Source organism: Mus caroli, chromosome 9, assembly GCF_900094665.2.
Source record: "Mus caroli chromosome 9, CAROLI_EIJ_v1.1, whole genome shotgun sequence".
NCBI lineage: Eukaryota > Metazoa > Chordata > Mammalia > Rodentia > Muridae > Mus > Mus caroli.
In genome coordinates this window covers 118,754,930-118,780,040 of record NC_034578.1, presented here as the reverse complement: position 1 = coordinate 118,780,040, position 25,111 = coordinate 118,754,930, and the positions used below count along the sequence as shown (strand labels likewise).

Here is a 25,111-nt window from a genome sequence, read left to right as displayed (position 1 = left end):
AAACCAGAAACCTAACCACAAGTTATAAACCAGGATAGTCTTGCAGGCTAATCCCAGAAGATCCTTACTTCATGTTCAGGGTTATCTGGTTTAGGTGAGTACTGGCCCAACTGGCCCCTGCCCAACAGCTACAGGTAGGTAGTAACAAGGAGGAAGACATTTTCTAGTAGAGTCAAGAGAGCAGATGGGGCAGACAAGAGAGTGAGAGAGATGAGGGCCAGGAATATTCCTGATTTTTGTGTATATCAGTCCCATGCTGCACCATAATTTCCTCAGGGTCCAGGTGCTAAGTACATGTTCTGCCTGAGATGCATCCCACTGTCCTGTTCTAAGGGCTTTTAGTGAGTATGCATGTATTTGTGTGTGTGCGCATGTGCATGTAACACATGCATAGGAGTAGATGGAAACAATGATGGGAGACTGGAGAGATGGCTCAGTGATCAAGAGCAGCGGCTGCTTCCCAGAGGTTCTGAGTTCAATTCCCAGCACCCACATGGCAGCTCCCAACCATCTATAACGGGATCTGATGCTGCCTTCTGGTATACAGCTATGCATGCAGACAAAGTTCTAAAACAAGTAAATAAAGTAAAATAAGTAAATAAATCTTTATAAAAAAGAAGCAATGGTGAGAGATGGGGCACATTTACAAAGGTGGAAAAAATCAAGTACAGTTAACATTCAAAAAGAAATGCTGTTATTTATTATCTATCATTGGGGTTTTGTTTTTTATATAACCAAGTGACACACCTCTGCCACCTTCTGGGGATGTGTAGAATTGCAACTTGCCAGCCAGACCCTGACCCTGGCTATTTGTATCTGCTTAGAACTGTACTCTAGCTTTTAAATCTCCCTCTCTTCCTTTCCCTTCTTTCTCTGTCTCTGTCTCTCTGTCTCTGTCTCTCCCCCTCCCTTTCCCTCTGTCTTCCTCTTCCCTCTCTCCCTGTTTCTTCTTCCCTTTCCCTCTCCCCCTCCTCTCCCTTTCTCTTTTCCTCCCTCTCTCCTCTCTTCTTCCCTCTCCCTCTTCTTCCTCTCACTGTCTCTATTTCCGCCTCCTCTCTCCTTCCTATGTTTAAAGAAAACTGTCAAATGGCATTTAACAGTCACACATAAGTACACTAGTACTGGGGTAGGTACACCTTGATGAATCTTCATGACAGACATCTGTGTAAACACAGACATGCAAACAGCACCTAGCATGCCGCCCCACTTCCCCCAAGCACTCTGTCTCCTCTGCCACCTGACTAGTTTGACTACTACCAGAATCACTTACTTTTTTATTTCAAAATTACTGCAAACAGTTTCTGAGTGAGGGCCCAAGGGTGTCCACACAGGCCCCTTTCCCATAATTGGCAGGTCTCCTGTAGAACAGCACTGTACCAGGACTAAGACTTTGATAATGAATGTGTCTCAATCTCTGACATTTATGCTACTAGATCTTTAAAGTCCATCTAGACTCCAGCTTCTCCAAGTTACAGCCCAGCAGGCACTGTCTCAGACAAATGATTTAGTAATAGGGATGATAAAACTTGGCATAGGAAAAGGGGTAGGAGCTGGAGAGATGGCTCAGTAGTTAAGAGCACTGGTTGTCCCAGTGATTGCCAGCACCTATAAGACATCTTACTGTCTTTAACCCCAGTTCCAGGGATCCAATGCCCTCTTCTGGACCCTGGGGCACTGTACATATGTGGTGAACAGACATGCACACAGGCAAAACACCCATATAAGTAGAACGTTTTTAAAACTGCATGAGTTTCAGTGGCCTGGCTATGGTCCCTCAAGCTCCCCTGGGCCTCAGCAGCACTTCATTTCTGCAGACTTCTCTGAGCCAATGTGATTCTCCTAGAAAGGCAGATGTGGTCTACTAAGAATGTGAATGAGAGACTCTTTCATCCCAGTACTGTCTTCCAAGAGCAGGAGGGTGGCCCAGATTCTCCTGACCCCTTCAATTGCACCCCTTGGAGGCAGATTATTATTTTTTTATCAACAGTGAAATATAACCTGTGTAAGTAGGAAGACAAGTGCTGGAATCTTCACGGTTTCTAGGTTAGTCCAGGTTCCTCCTCTGTCCTACCTTTAAAGGGTGGAAAGAAGGAAGAGAGCAAGCAAGCTCAGGAAATTCTAAGCATAGATTGACAGGTTACTTTTGGTGTTATTTATAATGAATACTGAAGCCCTGGACAGACAGCTGCCCACTCCTCTGACTGCACCAGGTGGCTGCTGATGCAGAACCAAGAAACCAAGTTGAGGCCTGCCCTCACCCAAAATTACCAGGATCCTCCATGGGTCTCCTTTTTGCAGACTATATTCTGTAAATGGCTACTTTTTAAAATTATTATGTAATCACTGCCAAAGTCTGGCTGGGTGTGGTGGTGCACACCATAAATAATCCCATGGCTGGCTGTGGTGGTGCAAACTATAAATAATCCCAACACTGAGGGAGGAAGAACAAGAGTTCTAGGCTGGCCTGGGCCAGGTGGTGAGTACAGAAAAAAGGAAAACACATAAAATTTCCATGAGACCATGACAGTAACAGGACACAACCCACAACTAGCAAATCTGTTTTCACAGATACAAAATGCAAAATGGACTGAGTAGCAGGTCCTGAACCACGAGCATTTTAGTTAATTATCTGATGGGCCCAGTGATATCAATTTTTAGTGTTCTGATGCAGAAATGTTGTTCCCATACATCAAGGTCTCTGGGGTAAGAAGCAGAAGGCCAGTTTCAGCACTCAGTTGCACCCAGCATGGTTTTCATACAGTAGAGTTCTAACCAGAGCTGGCAGAGTGGATAAGGGTGGAGCCTCCAGCACCCTCATTCTAACGAAGCTAAATCTCTGTCTGCTTTATGGAGAATCTGAAAGTTATAGACGTAGTTTTAGGTTGAGACAGGGCCAATCCTACTACCTTTGCCCCCCGAGTAGTGGGATTCCAGGCATGTACAAAAGTCAAACATTCTTATCTATCAAACCATTTAAAATAGGGCAGGCAAGATGGCTAAGTGCCTGAAGATACTCGAGGACCTCAGTTCAATCCCAGGGACCTACGTGGTGGGAGGAGAGAACCAACACTGCAAGTTGTCTTCTGAACCCCAAAGAAAACAGACAAGCACAGGCCCACCCTCATGCACACACACATAAACTAATAAGTAAATGTAATACAAAGCATTTAAAAAACATTCTCACTATGCAGCTCTGGAAGGCCTAGAACTCAAGAGATTTGCCTGCTTCTGTCCCAAGGTAGGGAAATATATATCTCTATCAATCAACTTATCTATCTATCTATGTTGACCCAAGATTTCAATGTTAGGACTGACTCTTATGATATACTTCCCTTTCTTGCTGAGAAATAAAACATCACTCTTTTAAAAAATAATAATATATTACAAAAATAAGTAAATGATTTAATCAATTATGACACACTATGCAGAAATAAAAAATGGGAAATATGTATGTTCTGATGGAGAAAACCATCAAAATTTCCATGAAGTCAAAAAAATCAAAGACACTGGGTAGTATACGTAACATCCACAAGTGAGCAGTCAGGTTGGGCACAGTTACATATGTAACATTCACAAGTGAGCAGTCAGGTTGGGCACAGTTACATATGTAACATTCACAAGTNCACAAGTGAGCAGTCAGGTTGGGCACAGTTACATATGTAACATTCACAAGTGAGCAGTCAGGTTGGGCACAGTTACATATGTAACATTCACAAGTGAGCAGTCAGGTTGGGCACAGTTACTTATGTAACATCCACAAGTGAGCAGTCAGGTTGGGCACAGTTACTTGCCCATAACTTAGGAGACAGAGACAAAAGGATCAGTTCTAGGTCACCATCAAGACATACTCATAGGGGTAGGATAAGAAAAATACTATGTTGTTCTGGAATATGAAAAGAAACAAAAGCCCAGATAACAGAGGGAAGGTGGGAAGCTGGAAGGGAGCTGTGCACTTCCTGTAGAGCTAGTAAGTACTTAGTAAGTACTTAGTAAGTACTTAGGTATTTAATAGGATGACCTGGGATCATTCTGCTAACGGCATGCACACAGGAGACTGTAATTTATTGTCCTAACAGAAAAATAACTAAAAAGGCTACACATGGTATAAAATACACTGTTTAAAATGTGTTATTGAGCTGGCAAAACCAAAGCAGAATAAAGAAACAACAAAAATCCCAGACACTCAGAAAGCACAGTTTATTTAGCCATTTCTTCTCTAAGTAATCTAGGGGACTCCTGAGCGGAGAAGGGAATGGCAAAGACTAGATAGGACAGCTGGAGACCAAAACCTTCCAGGACAGCAGGAGCCACTGAAGCCACATAAGCGTTAGGAAGCTGCTCACAGTTGGTTAGCACAGAAAAGCCATTAAACTTACATTCATTGACCATGGTGAAATAAGAAACTTTCCTGAAAATCTACAAACATAAGCTGATCCTGTTACAGTTCTAGGACTGGATCCATGCTACTTGTATGGTCACACAACCTCAGATGGAGAATCTGAGGTGGTTGTGGATCGGTGTTCTCTCCAGCAACAGAGGGAAGCTAATACAAATTGCCTATACAGAGGTACCAAGAGATCCCATAAACAAGCAAACATGACATATAAACTTGGCTGACAATCATTGTCTCCTAAAAAACAATGCGCCATGGTTAAGAGCAGCAAAAAACAGTAACAAGTTAGATCACACTGAGCTGAGACACAGGGTTAGCTGTCACACATAAATAAGTTATATTCAATAAACTTTAGGAAATAGATAGGTTTGAAATGTATTTATACTAAAAAGAAAGTGGGGTGCTAGAGAGATGGCTCAGTACTTAAGAGAGCTTACTGCTCTAGGACCTGGACTTGGCTACCAGCACGTACATGACAGCTCACAACTTCCTGTACCTCATTCCAGATGATCTGAAATGGGTGGACTCCTGCACAGATGTGATGCAAATATACTCACAAAGGCGCAATCACACACACACACACACACACACATACACAGAGAGAGAGAGAGAGAGAGAGAGAGAAAGAGAGAGAGAGAGAGACAGAGAGAGAGACAGAGAGACACAGAGAGAGAGAGAAGATGTGAAAGGTTAAATGAGAGATGCCTAATAAGCTGAATGGCCTAAATACAGTTAATCAAAGTTTCAAAAGAAGAAAATTGGAGGGTGGGATGAGGAAGGGACAGTTAAGAAGCCCTGTATCTGGGGTTGGAGAGAGGGCTCAGCAGTTAAGAGCACTGGCTGCTCTTCCAGAGATCCTGAGTTCAATTCCCAACAACCACATGGTAGCTCACAAACATTAGTAATGGGATCTGATGCCCTCTTCTTTTGTGTATGGAGACAGAGTACTCATATACATAAATAAATAAATCTTAAAAATATTAATCCAAAGCAGAATAAACAACTCCACACTTACAGAAAGCATGTGGACTTCAAAATGCCAGACAATGAGGGAGTGTGGACAGCAAAGAGCTGTCACTCAGAGGAAACCATGTGTGCTCAGAGTCCAGACCTCCATCTCACCAAGTACCCCTGGCAGGGCTGGAGCTCACTATATAGACCAGGCTGGCCTCAAACACACAGAGACCCACCTGCTTCTGCTTCCAGTGGGCTGGGTTTATAGGCATGCACCACTGCAACAAGGACAACGAGCTGTGGCTGAGGGGAAGTGCTAGCTCAGAGCCCTGTGCTAAGGAGGAGCCTTCTATGGATGATGTTTGGGCTGAGAACAGAGTGCATTGTAGTTCAACTGTTTAGAGTACAGGAGGCTCTGAGTTTAATACTCAGTATGATAGGAAATAAACGGATGGCCGGGAAGTGTGGCCCACACCTTTAATCCCAACACTCGGGAAGCAGAGGCAGACAGATCTCTCTCTGTGAGTTCAAGGCTAGCCTGATTTACAGAATGAGTTCCAGGACAGCTACACAGAGAAACCCTAACTCAACAAACAAACAAATAAAAAGATGTTTGAAAATATGGCGCTGAAATAAATTTACTTTTAGAGAAAAGAACAAATACATGGATCATCAATAAAGAAAACAAAAAGACATACTGAAGGATATATTTCAGACAAAAAGATTATTTGAGATGTTAAGATTAGACATGAGAAGAGGGATGAGGAAGGGCAGCTGCCAATGTGGTTCCAGGGCAATACCAAAGAAACATGCCCAGTGTGTGCTCTGGAATTTGACGGGATGAGTCTAGAACTGACAAAGAAAACAAAGGTGTGACCAGAGAAAGATTCTCTGGGAGAAAAAGGAAAAAGAAGAGGACTTCCCTCAAAGGACAATGGACACCAAGACTTGTGTATTAAAGTAACAAAGGCTGTGCATACCAAACCAGCAGTACAGAGAGCAAGCGTGTGGAACAGAGAGCCCACTAGCAGGCCCTATGGATGTAACACATCAATTCATGGTGAGGACATTACAGAACAGTGGGGAGAAGGCTGAGCTGTTCAGTGATGGAGCAAAGGCATGAAGAGCAATAGCCACAGAGGGGAAGGTTAATCTGTGTGTGTGTGTGTGTGCATGGTGTTGGGGATTGGATCCAGGGTCTAGTATACACTAGGCACGTACTCTACTACAGAACCCCGTCGTCAGCCTCAGTATTAAGTTTTACTATATTAGACTAATGATTTCTGCTCATCAAAAGATGCAATAGATATAAGCCAAGAATAAGGAAATATTGGCAATGCATACAATGAAAAACACTAGCATGGAAAAAATCTTCAAAGGTGAAGAGCCCCTTTGCTGCTGTGGCTATATAGTCCAAGTTCTGCAATGGAAATTCCAGTCCACACACTGGGATGCTGCTCAGCAATGAAAAAGAAGGAGGTACCAGGCTGAATCTCAAAATAGAATATGTGCTATACGATCCTAATCACAGAAGGATCAATGCAGGGAAGAGAAATAGAATTGGATGTTTCCCATACAATTCTCATGACCTGAGTTTGGTCCCCAAAACCTAAAGGTGAAAAAGGAAACTGATTCCACAAACTTGTCCTCTGACTGCTACATGTATGCTGTGACACACTAGCCCCTCCCCGCAATCATACACACATACAATAATAATAAATGCAGTGGAGTCAGAAGTGATACATTTATAAAGAGATGAGTAGTTAAAATTTACTATGGGAGTTCTCTTGGGGAAGGATGGAGGGAAAAGGGTGATATGACTGGCAAGGGGCATCCTGTGAGCACCAAGCTATGAGTAATATATTGTTCTACTCCCCATACTGAGGTGGGGAGCATGAATGTTCATTTACTTTTTATCTTTTGGTTCTTAGAGACAGGGTTTTATAGTGGTAATTTAGTGATTAATTTTGGTTTATTTTAAAAAAACACAGCAATATTATATAAGGTATTATAAGAATGTTTTTGTTTTAATCCCAGGTGTGGAGATCTGGGGTTGTTTCCCAGAATCTGACTAGGATTTGCCTCATGCTCTGGCAGGGGTATGATTTGTGTTAGCTGCAGATAGGTTTTTTTGGTTTTTTTTTTTTTTTTTTTTTTGGTTTTTGAGACAGGGTTTCTCTGTTTAGATCCCTGGCTGTCCTGGAACTCACTTTGTAGACCAGGCTGGCCTCGAACTCAGGAATCCACCTACCTCTGCCTCCTGAGTGCTGGGATTAAAGGCGTGCTCCAGCTTGCAGATAGTTTTTATGACTCTGTGACATTTGGAATTCTAGGGATTTTTTGTTTGGTTGGTTGGTTTTTGAGACAGGGTTTCTCTGTGTAGCCCTGGCTGTCCAGGAACTCACTCTGTAGACCAGGCTGGCTTTGAACTCAGAAATCCACCTGCCTCTGCCTCCCAAGTGCTGGGATCTTTCAGAGGGTCTATAAAGGCTGGGGCCCTGAGTCAGTCTCTCCATATGGCCTAAAGCTCACTATGCAGCCAAGACCAGCCTCAAGTTTGCAACCGTCCTTCTGTGTTGGCCTATTGAGTGCTAGGATTACAAAAGTATACCACCCTTTCTTGCATCTTTTGAATGCTATGAGGAACACATTATAAACCAGCAGGAGAAAAACTGTCAATGGATTTGCAATGCCATCTTCTGCTCTGATACACAAGTGTTAGAGTGATGTACTAGAGATGGTTCTGCCAAGCTTAGAGGTACAGTTTACCCAGAGTGACAAGCATGTGAGATGCTTCAGGAATCACATAACATCACAGTGCTCCTCTTTCCTTTACAAGTAAAAACCTCAAATTACTTAACAGACAGATTCAATGAAAGCCGGATTTCACATCAAATGATTAAGAGGTTTGTGTAAATGGACCTCAAATTGTAAAGACTACAATGGCCTCTAAAGCATATATGAAAAACAGATTTTATTTTGTATGCACAAATTATCTTGATTCCCAACAGATACCTGTTTCCAGTTATTGCTTGTGAACAGAACTGTTTTGTAAAGTACAACAAATGCTCACCTGTGCTTCACCATCTTTTGGTCGTGGCAAAAATGACTGAGGAATCGTGCATAGAACAAGTGCATGACAGCATGTTCCTTTCCTCCGATGTACAGATCCACGGGCATCCAGAAGTCTGCCAGTGCCGAGCCGAAAGGACTGCGAGAGAGATAAGTGGGCATTTTAATGTCTTCTTTGCCACAATTGTATAAATTAAACCTATGTGTGCTCATCCCTTGAAAATACTAGTGCCAGAAAAAAATTACTTTTTTTTAAACAAAAGAAAAATGTACATAATAAGTGAGAAAAGGAGAAGCATTGACTGGACCACAAGCCATCCTCTAACCTCTGTGCATGGCTCACGGCACATGTGCACACAAGCGCACACGCACATGCACACACTAAACAAATGTAATAAAAAGTTAATTTTTGAGCCAGGCAGTGGTGGCTCACACCTTTAATCCCAGCACTTGAGAGGCAGAGCAGGCAGATCTCTGAGTTCAAGACCAAACTGGTTTACAGAGCAAGTTCCAGGAGAGCCAGGGCTACACAGAAAAACTCTGTCTCTAAAAAAGAAAAAAAAATTTTTTAAATAAAACAAGAGCAAGAGGAAAAAATACCAGCAACAAAGCATCTCTGTAGGATGTTTATTTGAATGGCTAGATTTAATTTTTAGTATGACTATTTAGATTTTTTAAAATTTTCACCAGTAGAGGGCAATAGTAGCATTTATAATAGAAACTAGCATGCTATTAAATGTTCGTTTTAAAACAGAAATCAATCTTATTTTTAAAGTGCTTTGCAATAGCCAGCAAAAGTACAAATATGGCTTACTGAAGGAGTGAAACTTATCTAGGGCCTGTTATAAGACATCCCAGTAACTCCCTCAATTTCTGGATGCTTGTGACCAACATGGATATCAAAGATCAGACTTCCTCCTACTCCTGTCCCCTAATGTACTCACCAGGTCATCTATTTGTTGGCTGCTGCCTTGAGAAAGAGCCACTGTGGCTGGGGAACAGACCTCCCTGTTCCCAAGGCAACCCTCCATTCAGAAGTTAACTGAGGAACTTGCTTTGGAGGATCTGTGCTCCCTGGCTTTAAAATTTCAGAGTTTTCTCCCCAATGCCACAAAGTATTTTCCTGTAGCCTGCTCTTGACCGGCCAGTTCTGAAACACAAACAGAAACTGCTGGTGGTAGGCCAGGAAGCCTAGCCAAGCAGTGTAGCTCTTAACATAGGCCTCTTTGCAGCTACAACTGTGCTAGCAAAAGAAAAAAATAACTACCTTTTTTTTTATTTAATGAAAAAATAGTTTCTTAAAGAAATCTAACTGCTGCTGGGCATTGGAGCATAGACCTTTAATCCCCAAACCTGGAAAGCCGAGACAGGCTGATCTCTGTGAGTTTAGTGCCAGCCTGGTCTACATAGCAAGTTCCAGGACAATCATGGCTACACAGTGAGGCCCTGTCTCAAATTGGAAAAAAAAAAAAGTAAGTAAATAAATGAATTCAACTGCTGCTCTGGGCAACATTAAAGCCAAAGTTGAGGGTGGTATTTAGCTCTCGAACAAATTCGGGATAAATGATGTTAACTATTCAATTTATGTTCTACCTAGGACACCGCTCTGGAAGATTCAAGACAATGCTGGATCCGGGGGCAGCATGGCAGGTGATGTGTGAAGCTGTGCTGTTCACAGATGGGCTATGTAGGGCTCAGGACAGCTGGGACGCAGCCTGAGAAGGGAACCCTCCCTCACACTCCTCTATGGCTCATGTGGAGCTGCTCTCAGGTTCCCAGTCTCCTTGCATCTTTCCATTTACTCAGGATCTCACTAATTTCTGAAATGAACACAAATTATGGAACCACAACTCTGTTGCTCAGAATATGGCTTGAGCATGTGTCTAACCAGAAATATGCTACTGTGCTAAAGCCAGAATAGGAGAGTGCTTCCTCTGCTTATTTTTGACAAAACATAGAATTGTGTACAACAAGACCCTTTGAGCCTCCAGCCTCCTACCTCAGTCTCCAGTGCTGGAGCTGCAGGTGTGCACCGTATGCCCAGAATGGAAGCCCTTCATATGTGGATAATATAGCTCCAGGGTATTTCTACCATTCTCAAGAGCAACCTGCTAAGGTCTGAAAGCAGTCTGTCTTCCTGGTTTCTACTGCTCTCTTTTCGGTTTCTATCTTGTCCAAGAAACAGACAGAAAAGTCAAACAGCACTTGAAAGTTTACCAAACCAGTGGTCTTAGCCTCAGTTCTCCCTGCACCCCAGGCCTGAACCTTAGCCACTTTTGTTCTTTTAAAGTCCGGGCCTCACTGTGTAGCACCCAGATGCTTGGAACTCGATATTTAAGCAGATGGACCTTGAACTCACAGATATCCACCTGCTTCTGTCTCCTGAGTGAGGGGAGTAAAGACATTATCACACCTGGTTACCTACTCACTTTTGATTCTATTCCTCTTCATCCTTTCTCTTCTTCTCTCTCTCCCTTCCCCCACTCCTCTCTTTGACATGGGATCTTGTATAGCCCAGGCTGGCCTTGATCTCTTGATTTTCCAGTTCTTGCCTCCAGAATGCTGGGACTATACACATGTACCAGCACTCTTGGCTTCTACTCTTACTTCAACTATTTAAAAATGTTTATATTCATTACTGATTTGCACTTTAGGAGATTTATTGACTATGTGTGGTATGAGTCTACACTTCTTAGCTCTCCCCAACACTGTCCTGCCTCTCTTCAGTACACATAAGGCACCCTTACTGTCCCTACCGTTCCATAGTGTAGGGTGTTCACATCTTCCTTTAGCTGTTTTTTCAATTTGTATTATAGATGGAATTTACTGGGCTGAGTAATCTAACTTAATAATTAATATACTCACATTAAAAGTGCTTTTTCTCTGGCACTTTAAGCTTCTCCAAGCTGAGAGCCTGGCATAAAGTGCACAGCTGACCAACAATAGCCACCACTGTGTCTACAGGTTAGTTTGGCCCAGCCCCTGATCTTCATCTACTTCCAGAAGAAAAGGAGGGCACCAGCACAAAGTGGACATGTGCACTGGCATTCTTCCCACAGCCTTGCTGAGGCAGTGAAAGCTTTGCTATAGTGGAGGGTCCTCTGAATCCTCCTCCTCCTGTCTCTGGGTGCCAGTTGCACAAACACACAATGTGGGTGTTTTCTCTGCCAGCTCAGCTCCTCTCTGTTCCACCCAGGCACGTTCCCAGCACCTCCCTTGCATATTTAACACCATCTTGGTTTTGCTTCATGGAGGATGCAAAGTGCTGCTGTTCCACAGTAGGGACATCACCTGTGAGTATTATGAGGGTCAGTGTATCTGAGGTAGTACCACGCAGAATCCACAAAGGTGTCCATGGTGTCCGTCTCTCTCTTTGCTGATCCCTTGCACCTGAGAAAAGAAATTTATCAGTTTTTTTTTTTTTCTAGGTTTCAGTGCAGTTACCTACCAGCTGTTCTTGTGAGATGTTGGGCCTGCCAATATTTTACTTTGATCAGTGTAAGTTTGAGTGAGGGTGCTCTTAGAGAGCAGGGAGAGGAGGACTGGAGTCTCCAAAAGGATCTTTCCATTCACTAAGCACATAACAGCTGCAGTCTGTTTTCAATTTACAAAGGAAAAGAAGGGTTGTGTGTTACATCCCCTATCTGTTAAGCAGTCCACATTGGCTCTATGAATGCTGCAGAAGGAATCAGCCCTCCCACCCCACCTCAGGTCAGATGACCAAACCGGGCCTCACACCTGCATTTTAGTCAGGAGGCCTGGGCATGGTGGAATTCCTCAGGGCAGGAACTGTCAGAGAAGTTCCTAGGGAATCCTGTGTGCCACCAGAGAGGGGTGCCAATCTCCACAGTGGTTCTCTAAAGTAAAGCCAGGTCTTTATGTGGATTGCATCTTACTTCTGACGATGGAAGTAACTGGAAGATAAGGCACCTTCTTTTTCTTGCCCAACTTGGGGAACACGGAGGAGAACAGAGACCCAGAAGCAATTACATCTGAGTGACACTCATTATGCTCACTTCCACTACTGTCGCCTTGGGCTTGAAGGCAACTAAGTGTTACCACTGATACCAAGCACTGGATGGTCGGGAAGAGGTGCTGGGGCAGATGAAGGGGGCATGAGGTCCTTCATTGGGTTGGGCTAGGTAGGAACAGTGCAATCTGGGGCAGCAGGATTGGGTCAAAGGTGTTACAGATGCTGCCTCATTGGGTTCCCAGAATACCAGGGAATTATGAGGCAGACTACACCAAGCCCTGCTGTTCTTCAGGAGAGAGTGAGGTTTCGGCCCAATGCCTTAGAATGCAAAAGTAAATATATAAAGAATAGGTGGATTTCTGAGTTCGAGGTCAGCCTGGTCTATAGAGTGGGTTCCAGGACAGCCAGGGCTACACAGAGAAACCCTGTCTCGAAAAACAACAACAACAAAAAAAAAAAAAAAAAAAAGAAAGAAAGAAAAAGAAAAAAAGAAGATATCTCTCTGCTGTCCTATTTGGTTGTATTGGCTTGGTGGCTTACAGCCCTAGATGTTTACCAAACTCAATCAGGGAGAAAAGTCAACTCTGAGGCCTGGGTTTTACCTTTCAGAAATTCTGTGGTTCTGTGAAGAAGCCATACTCTCATGCAAGGCTGCAACGTTGTACTGAATGTGAAAACTCCTTCACAAAGGGAAAGAGAAAAGAACTAGCTTGATGCTAGTCAGCTACTAACAGCATCATGAAAACCATATTTGAGGCAGTCTACTGACCTGCTAGAAAACCCAATCTCACTCTGAAGTGAGGAAAGAGGAGAGAAGGTTGGTGTGCCTCAGCAAGGTAAGGAGTGAACACACTACTGTCTTTCCCATACTCCTTGGCTATCACAGGCTCTGTCTGTACTGGCCAGCCATAGCAGGGAAGAAACACCATCCACACTTCTAGGAAACTCTGTGGAGTAGAAGTGGCAGACAGTGGGGTATGAAGAAAACCTATATTTTCCTTCCATTGGATCAGTGTTTCGGGCCCCTCCATAGTACCTAGGCCAAATTCTAGACTGTTTCCTCAAAGGTTCCTACATACTTTTGATATTCCTTTTAGGCTAGTGAAGAAGGTAGCATTTAGCATCCAGTGAGGAGAGGATATCCAAAACACCTCAGGGTGCTGGCTGTGGCTCCTTACCTTGGGCAGGAGCAGTTCACCCACTCCAAAGCCGAGGCCAGCGGGGAGCCTCCTCTGCCCGTTAAAGACGCAATGCTGGGCAAAGTCACAGGCAAGTCTTGCAGTGGCACAGGCACAGGGCCACAGGCTGGGCAGTGGACAATGGGGATCGGCGTGCCCCAGTAGCGCTGCCGTGAGATCAGCCAGTCCTTCAGCTTGTTACTTGTCACATGTCCACCCACTCTCATCCCACGGGCTTTCCGAGTCAGGGCTACAAAGGCATCCTGCCGGGTCATACCTGTAAACTGGAAATGAAGAGAGACAACTGTAAGATAAACTCTGCCCCTGCTCAGCACCCTGAACCACTGCATCAATGTGTGACGCTCATACCGGTCTGGTTCAGTGTCGGGCCACATCAGGACTCCCCTGAACCCTGGGTGCATTTATCTTTATGGGTCTTTTCCTCCTCAAGGTAACACTAAAAATCACATTTTGCAACTGCACTGATAGAAAAATATGACTTTTGCTCCTAAAAGTTTGAGGGGTTTCTGTTTGTTTGTTTACAATTTAAAATTATTTATGTGTATGGGTGTTTTATCTTCATGTATTTCTCTGCACCATGCTGGGGTATACTGTGTGAAGGTGTGTCTTTGTATATTCAATTGTTAATTCTGTATTGGCAAAGAGTTAATGGCCCATCACTGGTCTCATATTTTGTAAATATTTGTTCCTTCCTCACCTGCCAAAGGCAATCTAGAATTGTATCTAATTGGCTTTAATAAAGAGTTGATGGGTGGGGAGGGGGTGACAGATATGGAATGGGGGATTGGTGGAGGAGTAACTGGAAAGTGGGTTATCATTTGAGATGTAAACAAATGGAATGATTAAAAAAAAAAGAAAAGACTTGATGGCCAATAGCTGGGCAGGAAGTGAAAGATGGGACTTCTGGGCAGAGCTGGAACTCTGGGAGAAGAATTGAGAGGTGGAGAGATTCAACCAGCAGGTGATTGGATGGACCAGAACAGAGAGGTAGACCTGGCCACATGGTGGGACATCGTGCTAGGACTAGTTGGGTTAGAGAAGTTAGAAGACTGTCCATTTATTTATATCACTGGTGGGTCTGAGATAGTTTTGCTGTAGCACCACATTTGTGCCTGGTGCCCACGGAGGTCAGAAGAGGGTGACAGATCTCTTGGAACTAGAGTTACAGATGGTTGAGAGATGCCATGTAGGTGCTGGGTATTGAACCCAGATCTCCTGGAAGAACAGTATTCTCAACTGCTGAGCCATTTTTCCATCTCTATTTCCAAATTTTAAAGATATTAAAATATTTCCAGGAGCTTTGAGAAATAATGTTGGTCATGGGCACTGTGCCCACTGTGTGTGGTGGGCAGCTGGCACCGGGTCTGTGCCCCCCCTTTCTGTTATGCCCTGGTTGAATACCTATCAATGTCTGACTACCAGATAATCACCGAGATGTCTAATTACCAGTGAAGAACTGTACAATATGCACTTCCTCTTAGAGAGAAAATATCCAGAGGGAAAAAAATTCAATGTTATATCTTAAGGCAAGCAAGGGGGTAGATCTGCCTCAGCTTGAAGAAACAAACCATTCTTATATTTAAATATTCCCATTTCACAGACAACAGGGCAGAGGTGGAGTGTGCTCTTCACTGATGCTCTCCAGAGACCAAGCTAATCAGATGAAATGAGCCCTGAGGCTTGCTAACATTCAGAATGTGGGCTCCTGGGATCAGTCCTGTTGTATGTCAGGCCTCAGAGACACAAAGACAAATGTAATCTGTTCATGTCCTCAAGGAGCTCAGTCACAAGACAGTCATTAAGAGACTGTTTAACAAACTAACCTCCTTACTAGTGATGTGGAGAGTCTTCTTAGAGTTTACTGTAAAGGGGTGGCTATGCTCTGGGAGAGGTCCTCCAGTCTGGACTCCTGATATCATACAGTTACTATACAAAGCACTACATGCTCTCTTCAAAGTCTGTATTCTCATGCACCACTGCCCTCTGCTCCAGAAGCTCAAGAAAGAAAACAGCCTTGTCTCACCCTCTCCACCCACTCAGTGACATCATTTGGTTGAGTATTCAGCAAAGAGATCAGGATGACTGAAGGCTACTGGAAGCTATCTGAAAGCAAATGCAGAGGATAAATAATGCTAGGAGTCCCATCTAGAGGAATAGGGGTCTCTCTGGGACCCAGAGAGAGACAGCCTAGTTTTAGCCATGGATATCCCCTTCCTCACTTCCCAGAGCTAAAGTTGACCCCTAGGGTTGGCTCTGCCCTACTCTCCAGTAGGCCTGCACAAATGAGGGCCAAGGGAAAAAAAAAGGCTTTAATATCTTAGAATATTATTTATATTTGGAGATACAAACATGAAGCCAGAAACTACTCTCTTGTAGATAGAAGTCCTTATTCTTGTAGATAAAAGGATGTATAGATAGATGATAGATAGATAGACAGACAGATGACAGAGACAGACGGAAACAGAGAGGAAGACAGAAAAGACAGGATACCCTTATAACTAAATGGTCCCAAACCTGAAACACCTGGATCTTCAGGTATTACTAGAACCAGAACCAGGGGAGGGATCAGTAGGTCCTTTGTTGGGATTCATGATTGGCCTGATGGAGGACTGACATGCTGAGCCAGCAGGTCCCAGATTAGGGCTTACGGTCAAATCTCCTGGGGAGCTGTAACTCCTGATGTCCACCACTCATGGCTTCACTATCATCCTTCATTTGGTTGCAATATCTGGGGTAAGACTCAACCATTAGATTGTTAATTTGTTATGTCTCTTGAGTCTCACATAGCTCAGGATGGTCTCAAACATAGCCCAGTATAGCCTTGAACTCCTAACCTTCCTGTCTCACTTCCCAAATGTTAGGATCATAGGTGTACATCAGCACACATTTCTTCCAAGTGCCAATATTTTAAAACACTTTGTGAGTGTTTCCACTGTGTTGTCAAGTTTAAAAATGAACACTCCAAGCCAATGCTCTCAAGTTTTAATGTGCATACAAATCACTCAGGGAACTTGTGTGACTAGGGTAGGGCTGGAAGTCACAGTCCTAACAGTGATGTCAGAGCCATTAATCTAGGGACCAGATTTTCAGCAGCAAGGCTCTAAGCCAGTGATTTTCAGCAGTGGTCCCTGGACCAGTACCACCACCACCACCAACACAACCACCACTAGTACTACCAGCAAAACTTGCACCAGCATCCCAATACCACCACCAGCAGCAACACCATGCAAATTTGCTGGAAACAGATCTCTTGGGAAGAGTCAGGATGTTTTAACAAGGCCAGCGTGATTCTGATACATGCTTAAGTTTGAGACTCATTGCTTTCAGTCACTTCCCACTTTAGCCTCCCATCCCCAAACAGCCTCTTCCACCAGTTTCTGGTTCATGTAGCTGGTCTTTTTTTGCCCCTCCCCCCACTCCCTATCCTACCCCTGTTAACCCCCTATTACTAAATAGGAGAGAGAGATGGATGAAGGAGAGGGGAGAGAGAGAGAGAGATCCCTGAATCTAATTTCTTTCCTTTTGTTTCTTCTTTGAGCACAACTATTAACAACTGCCCCTGAATGACCAACAACCACCCACCCCACCTATCAGGGCTCTAGCATTTATATGCCCTCTGAAAAGTTTCCAGAATTTGAAATGTCACCCAATCACAGAAACTATCTGCAGCTGGCAAAACTATGTCTCTGCTACAGCAGGAAGCAAGTCATAGCTGCTTCTGACAGTCCAAAACAGCCCCACATCCCTACACCTGGAATTAAAATGAAAGTACATTCTTATAAAATTTCTGTGTTTTTTTTTTTTTTAAAGAAACAAAAACTCCAAAATTGTTACTACAGGTTCAGTTCAGCACAGCTGGAGTTCACATCCTGCCAAATATACGAAATCAAACAGGAGATAACCTTGTTTAAACACTGAGTGTTTATATAAGGGTCTGTAAACTTTGATTAAACTAAACAGTCTATAAACAGTCTGTTAACTCAAGTTAAACTTTAGATGTTAACAGCAAATAATCTGGAGTGAGCAATCATCTTCCCCAGGAAGAGTCAGCTACAGTCACCTCTCTAAGAAGCTAAAAATTCTTTGGAAAGATCACTTCTCAAGCAAGATTCTCAAATGAAGTTTTCTAGGGTTGGCTAAGGAACTTCTAGGCGTTGAAGAAGATGAGTCTTTTGTTCTGCAAAGCCAAGCAGAGCTACAAGGCCGCTGGGGTGAGGGAGAGCGGAAGGGTGAGCGTGTCTCATCACACCAATCTCAGGGGCTTGACTCACAAGTAAGTAAATTTCAGGCACAGGCCAGGGGCACCAACCTCAGCAGATCCACTCAGTCTCTCTGTGCCATCTAGTGAAGCTTCAATGACCTCAGAGTAGGGTAGGCCCAGAGCTTGGGCCAGTCTGGTGTCCTCTGAGCTGGTGCTGGGGATTCCTGTTCAGAGATGAAAAATACAAAACATCAACTCCTCTTAAGTGCTCAAAACAAAGAATTGTGCAACAGTGACACGAAGCATTAGCTTCTTAAGGTCCCTTTTACCTCAGAAGACAGAAAGCCACATCAAACTCACTGGATAATGGGACAGAGTCTTAGAGAACCTGACACCCTAACACAACTGTTCACATTGTTGGACTTATTTTCCTTAGGTCTTTTTCTCTGGTTTTCCTTCTTCTTAAAAACATAGTTGCAACTCCAAAATCTACCATCTATGCCACGGAAACTGTATATTACAAGTATGAGGAGAGACTCTTGAATCGCCCCCAATGGCTTCCTGGTGGGAAGCAGTGCTGGCTCCAATGGCATTTTAATTCCCTAGAAAGGTCCTCCAAGTCTGGAGATTGAAAGCTGGCATTGGAGTCTACGCTGTGTCCCCGAGAATACCAGAGGATTCTGAACAGGCATTTATTCTTCAACCCACACACATCTCCAGGAAATGAGGTGGAACACAAGAAAATCACCCAGAGGGGGTAGGGCCTGCTGTTCTGGCTTCAGCTGAGCACAGAAGCAGGCTTTGGTGGTTGGTTCTCTAGGACAGGGTTCTGAGTGTGGTGCTCCTGACAAAATGGGCGGTTCTGAGCATGGTGGCACAGGGAGTATTCTACCCTATCCTGGCTCCTTTCCAGACCACTTCCTCAGTAGGGACAAACAACAGATCTCCTGGAGTGGGTTGGTCTGATGCTGCTTGTATTCTAATGCTAAATACTGGCTTCTCAAGATGTGGCTTCCCACAAGCAGATTCTCACATACATCAAGTGATGCTATGTGAACATTGCTCCCCAGTAAAAAGCTAGAGCCTGTGATTGGGCAGTGAAGGGAGAAAGGTGGGACTTGAGGATCAAGTGAAGGAGTTGCAGGCAGAGAGAGTGGAAGAAGACGGAGGTGGAGGAGGCTACCATGAAAGGAGATGGACCATAAGCATGTGGCCAGGGGATACAGCATGTGACAGGGGACATACAACTGGAGAATAAGTTAGGATAGCTCCAAACCTGCCCAATCTAGGCTTGTAAATAAAATACCGGGATCGTGTGTCTTTTATACAGGCTAGCTAGGACTATAAATTCATTTCACAATCTCCCAAATTGGTCAAATGTCTCCTGGTGCTGACACCTCTCTCATGGAAAATGTTAACATACATGTGGAAGGTCAAACAAGAAGGCTAAGCCAAACAAAACAGTTCCAGAGGGGTGCCTTCAGGTGCAGAGGGCTGACAGTTCTATAGTAGTGCAAGCTGTGTGTTTTGTTGGGGTGCAGTGTGTGAAGGTTGTGTTGGTATTATTCAAGTCTGTACCAGCAGAGAGCTGAGTAATGACCAGATTTTAGTACTGCCATTCTTATGAGAGAGGGTCTCTGGGAGAGGCAGCAGGGATACAGGAAGATTTGCCAGCAGGGCATGGAGGAGGTTAGACATATGGGGAGTGAGAGAGAGGTAACAGGCCATGTGGTGGGACATGGACTATAAGACTTGGGTTAATTAAGTTAGATGAGCTAGCAGGGAGGTAGCCCAAGCTAAGGCCTAAGCTATAATAAAATTTAATAAGTCCCTGTGTCTTATTAAAATTCAAATTCATTATTATTTAAATGCTTGTGGGTTCAGAAAGTCTGGCAATAGTGTTTCCAACTGCGTTGTGACAGAAAACACAAAATAAAGCGAATGGACTGGACTGGGAGGTATGGATGCAGGGCAATTGCAAACACTACCAACAGCAGTTTGTAGTCACAGCAGGGAGTCAAGGGTCATTTGCCAGATTCTGATGTCCTGCTTAGGGTGACTCAATGACACTCCAAAGTAGACACTGAAAGGACTCTAGCCAGCCCAAGTAAGGCAAACATGGCTCTGACAGGCCTTGCCTTTCTCCCCATTCCCTCTGCTTTGATAAAAACCATTAGATTATATTCCTAAAGCTAGCCACTGAAGTCTGTCCCCTTATTTTTCCACTTCCTCCTCCTGAGGCTGATTATCAAGGTCCAGCTATCAAAGTATAGAAGTCCAGCAATCAAAAGTCCCCTTTGGAACGCCTAATTAACATGCCCAATTAAAATTAAACACCTTATCGTAACATGGAGTTTCCCCTTTTACCTTTATGGGCCACATCTGTCTGTCTGCTCTCTATCCAGAGCCAGTTCTTTGTGCCCCACTGGGATGAACACCCCCTCCCCCTCTCCCTTGTTCCCTTCCCTTTCTCCCTTCTCCTCTGTCTCCTGTCTTTTCTCTTATTCCCTGCCCTTTGTCCCTCTGGGGCAAATAAATCTCTTCTATGCTAAGAACTTGGTCTTGAGTATCCTAAGCCAATACTAGTCCCTTTCAGTAGCCACCACATTTATCTGGCCACATTAAGACTACTTGAAAACGTGATATATTCTAACTGTGCAGGTGGGATAGTGAAAATTCTGCTTTATTTCTTACTTGTTTCTGCTTCTACCCTTAAAAGGCAAGGAACAGTACTTAGAAAAAATTACCAATTACACAACCGAGGGAAATCAAGACAACAGAAAAAAAAAATTTCCCATGCTTACCTAAAAACATCTAAATCCTCCATATTGTGTCAGTGATTTAGCCCAAAATGTCAAACATCCCTTGTCTGCCCCAAAAATGTCATATTAAGGTTTTTTTCCACTGTTTACTCTGGCTCCTTAAAACTTCTTACTAATTATAAGATGTGTGGTTGTAACGGTCAGACATGACCTGAGTGCTCGGTGCCAGCTGTCTGCTTTGACATCTCTTCCAAATGCTTCATCAGAAGTGACCTGAGGTCATTTTACTAGGAACTGTTGCTGCAGCAGCACAGGAAGGGCACTGCTGAGCAGGCTGCTGCTCTGCAGTGTGACTGGAATCTCCAGTGTGATCTGCAGTGGGAGAGGAAAGCAAGCCAGAGAGGTGCACAGGTGTGTCCCAAAGGCAAATTTTGGACAGGGCTGTCATTAGATACTTATCCTTTGTTCTTGTTCTGCCCCGGGACAAGAGATGGGCAATACTCCTAAATAAGGCTGCCAATGACAAAATGTCTCTCAGGTGCCTTTGTATACTGTTCATGACCCCTTCTTGAGGAGCTCAGAAAATACTCCTCCACAATTCCAAAACCCAGCCCACAAGGATCATAGGAACTCCCATCTCTACCCTTGCTGGCAGTTTGGTGAGTTTTATTTTGTTTGGTTTGGTTTTGTTAAGACAGGATCTTACTATATAGTCTAGGCTGACTTCAAACTCAAGATCTCTCTCCTCAATGCTGGGACTAGATGCCTGAATTACTACACCTGGCTTAGATTTTGAAATTAAATTTTTAGCCTATGTTGTATTATCCCCATATCATGTGCCTAGGTATTTAAAAACTAACTCATGATTCATGAGCCTAAGCTTTTTAAATTCTCAATAGCAACCAGGATGACATGAAATACCTAATATCCTTAAAAAAAAGTAAAATGTATATATGTATGCATTTATGATTTATTAATTATTAATGTGTGTGTGTGTGTGTGTGCAGGCACAGGTGGAGGTTTGGAAGATCACTTTCAGAATTAGGTTCCAGGAACTCCACTCAGGTTGGCAGGCTTGAGTGGCGAGCATTCTTATACCCTGAGTTGTTTTGCCATCCCCTCCCCTCACCACTCTACCCATATGCACTCAAAACGGTTTTATTGTTGTTTGCATTCTTGCTTTTGTTTGTTTTTGTTTTTTTTTTAGATGTGGTTTTGCCATGTTTTCCAGGGTTTAAACTTGCTCAGTAGCTATAAGAATTGTTCTTCTTATAGAGGAATTGGGTTCAGTTCCCAATACCCACAAGACACCTTAAAACCATTTGTAGCTCCAGTTCCAGAAGATTCTATTTCTTCTGACCTCTACAGGCACAGGGCATATACACAGTAGTCAGGCAAAACATTCATACACAAAAAATATATTTAAAAAAGTTAAACTTGCGATTTCCCTACCGCAGGCTTCTGAGTGCTAGGAATTCAGGTGTGTAGTACTGTGCTCTTGAATATGTAGTTCTTAACTAAATGACACATGGAAGGGGAGGGCTGGGTGCAGCTCATGGTAGAATGCTTTGCCAACAATGTGTGAACTAGTAAATATGATCCTCAGCTCCAAAGGGAAGATTAAAAAAAAAAAGAACACACAGTTTCACTGAGAAGCAAAACCCATCACAGAATCAATAGTAAACTCCTCCAAGTGACAGCAAGAGCTGTCATCCCTTTGCCCTTAACCCGGCATAATTTATTAGCATGTATGACATCTACCACATACCTATTTTTGAATCTAGAGAGCCTTCCAAGTCAGGGTTAGCCATGATAACGATGGGGACCTCCTGCAGGGTGAGCATGCTCACAGCCATCACTGGTGTGAGGCAATCTGAAAACAAGAAAAGATCCATCAGCAAGACACATCCAAGAGCAGACAAGCAAGAAAAGCATAACATCTCCCATGCTGTGTGCTAATTGCTAAAGAACTAACTGGTCCTTTGAAGAGTATTAGCAGGTAACTTACACCAGTGGATATTAGAGGATTAAACAAGTACAGGAGAGAAGTTTTGTCTACCTGCACACACAAGCAAAGAAGTGGGCAGGGTGCTCTGAGTCCCAGATGGAAAAGCATCTCATTACCACCTTTAACTCCTCAGAAATAACTCCAGCAGTGAGACTCAGACACGCAAAGCCTCCCCATGGTGAAAGGAAGAGCTGGGAACTTCTAAAGCAAGTGCGTGAGGATGTGGCTAGCAAGCAGAGAACAGCAGCGCAGAGAGCAGAAAGAGAAAGTTCTAGACATCCACAGACAGAACAGTGTCTTCCCACATATGCTTGTCTTAGGAGATACTGGAGCATGTGTGTTCTTGAAAGATGGAAGTTTAATGGGAAAAGAGACAGGAAACAGGAACCCAACAAAGAAAAGCTACAAGAACATTCAAGAAAGAAGTCAGGCAGAACGTTAGACATGTAGCTGAGGCCTGGAGGGCCATACCAATTCAGACCTGAACCAAACCAAACAGCATTCAGAGTATCTTTAGGAAAAAGAGGAACTTGTAAGATTGTTTGGAAGGCTGGAATTTGGAGAAAACGGTATCAAGAGTTTTATAGAGCTATGGAGAATGTGGGAAGATCCTGCTAGAAATTAAAAAAACAAAAGCAAACGAAAGAGAGGCACACAGAGAAAGAGACTGAATTCTAGAAAAAAATAAAAAGTTACCTAAGAATGAGATAGTAAGGCTGGGGCTGGTAGTGCATGTCCAGCACTCTGGAGGCTGGGGCAGGATTATGAATTTGAGGGTAACCTGAGATATACAGTGAGTTCTAGACTAGTCTGGGCTACACAGCAGGAGCCAGTTTTAAAAATAAGCAAAGTAAACAATCAGAACAATGTAATTAATGTATACATGACCCAGTTATGAGTATTTATGAGGCGAATTGTAGAAAGAATCTCTTATAAGCATCACCTGTCAATAAAAAAGCTTAAGGCCAATGAGTTTAGGCAGGAAATAGGAGGTGGGACGTTCAGCAGAGATAGAGAAAATTCAGGAAATAGTGAGAAGCATGGGAGATTCGGCTCAAGAACTATAAGGAGAAAAACCTAAGAAGATAAGGAGAGGTGAACAGCCATATAGCTGATCCTCGGTTAGAATAAAAGGGATAATAAATTAAGTGTAAGTCAGACAGCAAGCTGAAGTTGATGGCTAAGGCATTTATTAATAAATAATTAGTCTCAAAAGAGCTATCATTCTGAGCACAGGTGCTGGAAGGGAAAACAGATTTATTTATTTATTTACAGCAAATGACTTGCAATTTACCCAATCAGTATATTATCATGAATAAAGTTTACTACAAGAACAGTAGCAGGGAAAGAGCCTTACATGTAGACATCCTCAGAGACTAGATGGACTAGAAGTACAAAAATATCCAAAGTCCAGAGGAAAGAAAGGGGCACGTGAACAGTTAGTGACAGATGCCTTAGTTTACCTGTGTTATTACATCACCATTAAAAGAGCCACGACTGGCTGGCCTTTGCAACTTGCACTTCTTGTTTCAAACTTTCATATAGTTATCTACGAGCCCTCAAATAAAAATAAGCCCAAGAATTAGGATTTGCATTTCCAAGAGGTAAAGGCAGGATCCAGGAAGAAGGCAGAGCAGAGTGGCATCCAGTGTGGGCTTTGGAGGTTGAGGTTTAGCTAGCACTCTGGATCCAGTTGCTAAACCCCTGTTGCTGGAGCCTGGTGAACTCCACATCTCCAAGCAGGCATCCACATTTCTAACTCCATAAAGTGGTTTCTCAAAGAAGAAATATGTATTTGCAAATTCTGCAATTATGATGAAGCGTTAGGAAAAGGGGAGGTGAGGGGGCAGAATAAGAGCAAAAGCTACTGTGGAGAATGGAGAGACTGTAGTACAGACACAGAATGCAGACACAGGCCTCAGAGAAATAGCTCTGGATATCAGCTGCCAGCTGACCACGACATCCACCTCTTCCAATGACTCGACAACAGAATGTTTAGTTGGCTACACAATAAACAGCACTGTCCAGCCTCCTTTGCAGCTAGGTATAGCCATGGGCTATATGGAGAAGCAACTTCTAAGTCACAGCCTATCTAAAAATAGAAAAAGTTAAGTCCTTCTCCATAGGAACTGTTCTCTTTTAATGGACATAGACAACATATAGAGCAGCTTGGAAAACTCTAGGGGGACAGATAAGGGACACAGAAAGAATACTGGCTCTGACCATCTCACATGGTAGATTTGTCAAACCCACTCAGCTTTATAAAGGCAAGAAAGAAAACCCTGTTTATCTAGACTGTCATGCCACCAAGTAACAGACACCTAAAAATTTATAAGTGGCTCCATAAAGAGGCCACTGTTAGCTGCAGTTACACTGATGGTACTCCTTAACTTTCATAAAATATAGATGTTAATCTCTCTCTCTCTCTCTCTCTCTCTCTCTCTCTCTCTCTCTCTCTCTCTCTCTCTCTCTTTGTGTGTGTGTGTGTGTAGCTGGTGATGGAAGCCAGGGCTCATATGTACCACTAAGCGACAGTGAGACTTATCACT

At 43.5% G+C, this 25,111-nt stretch overlaps 1 protein-coding gene across 1 annotated transcript in view; it reads right to left on the bottom strand.

The window, feature by feature from the left end:
- Nucleotides 1-25,111, bottom strand: part of Lars2 (leucyl-tRNA synthetase 2, mitochondrial) — a 92,965-nt gene that overhangs the window by 12,632 nt on the left and 55,222 nt on the right. Inside the window, exons 10-14 of the mRNA XM_021171924.2 lie at nucleotides 22,323-22,427; nucleotides 17,901-18,016; nucleotides 13,571-13,854; nucleotides 11,711-11,809; nucleotides 8,421-8,558 (exon numbers count right to left, since the gene is read on the bottom strand). Of these exons, the coding sequence (XP_021027583.1) occupies nucleotides 8,421-8,558; nucleotides 11,711-11,809; nucleotides 13,571-13,854; nucleotides 17,901-18,016; nucleotides 22,323-22,427 (742 nt within the window). The remainder of the gene's footprint in view (nucleotides 1-8,420; nucleotides 8,559-11,710; nucleotides 11,810-13,570; nucleotides 13,855-17,900; nucleotides 18,017-22,322; nucleotides 22,428-25,111) is intronic.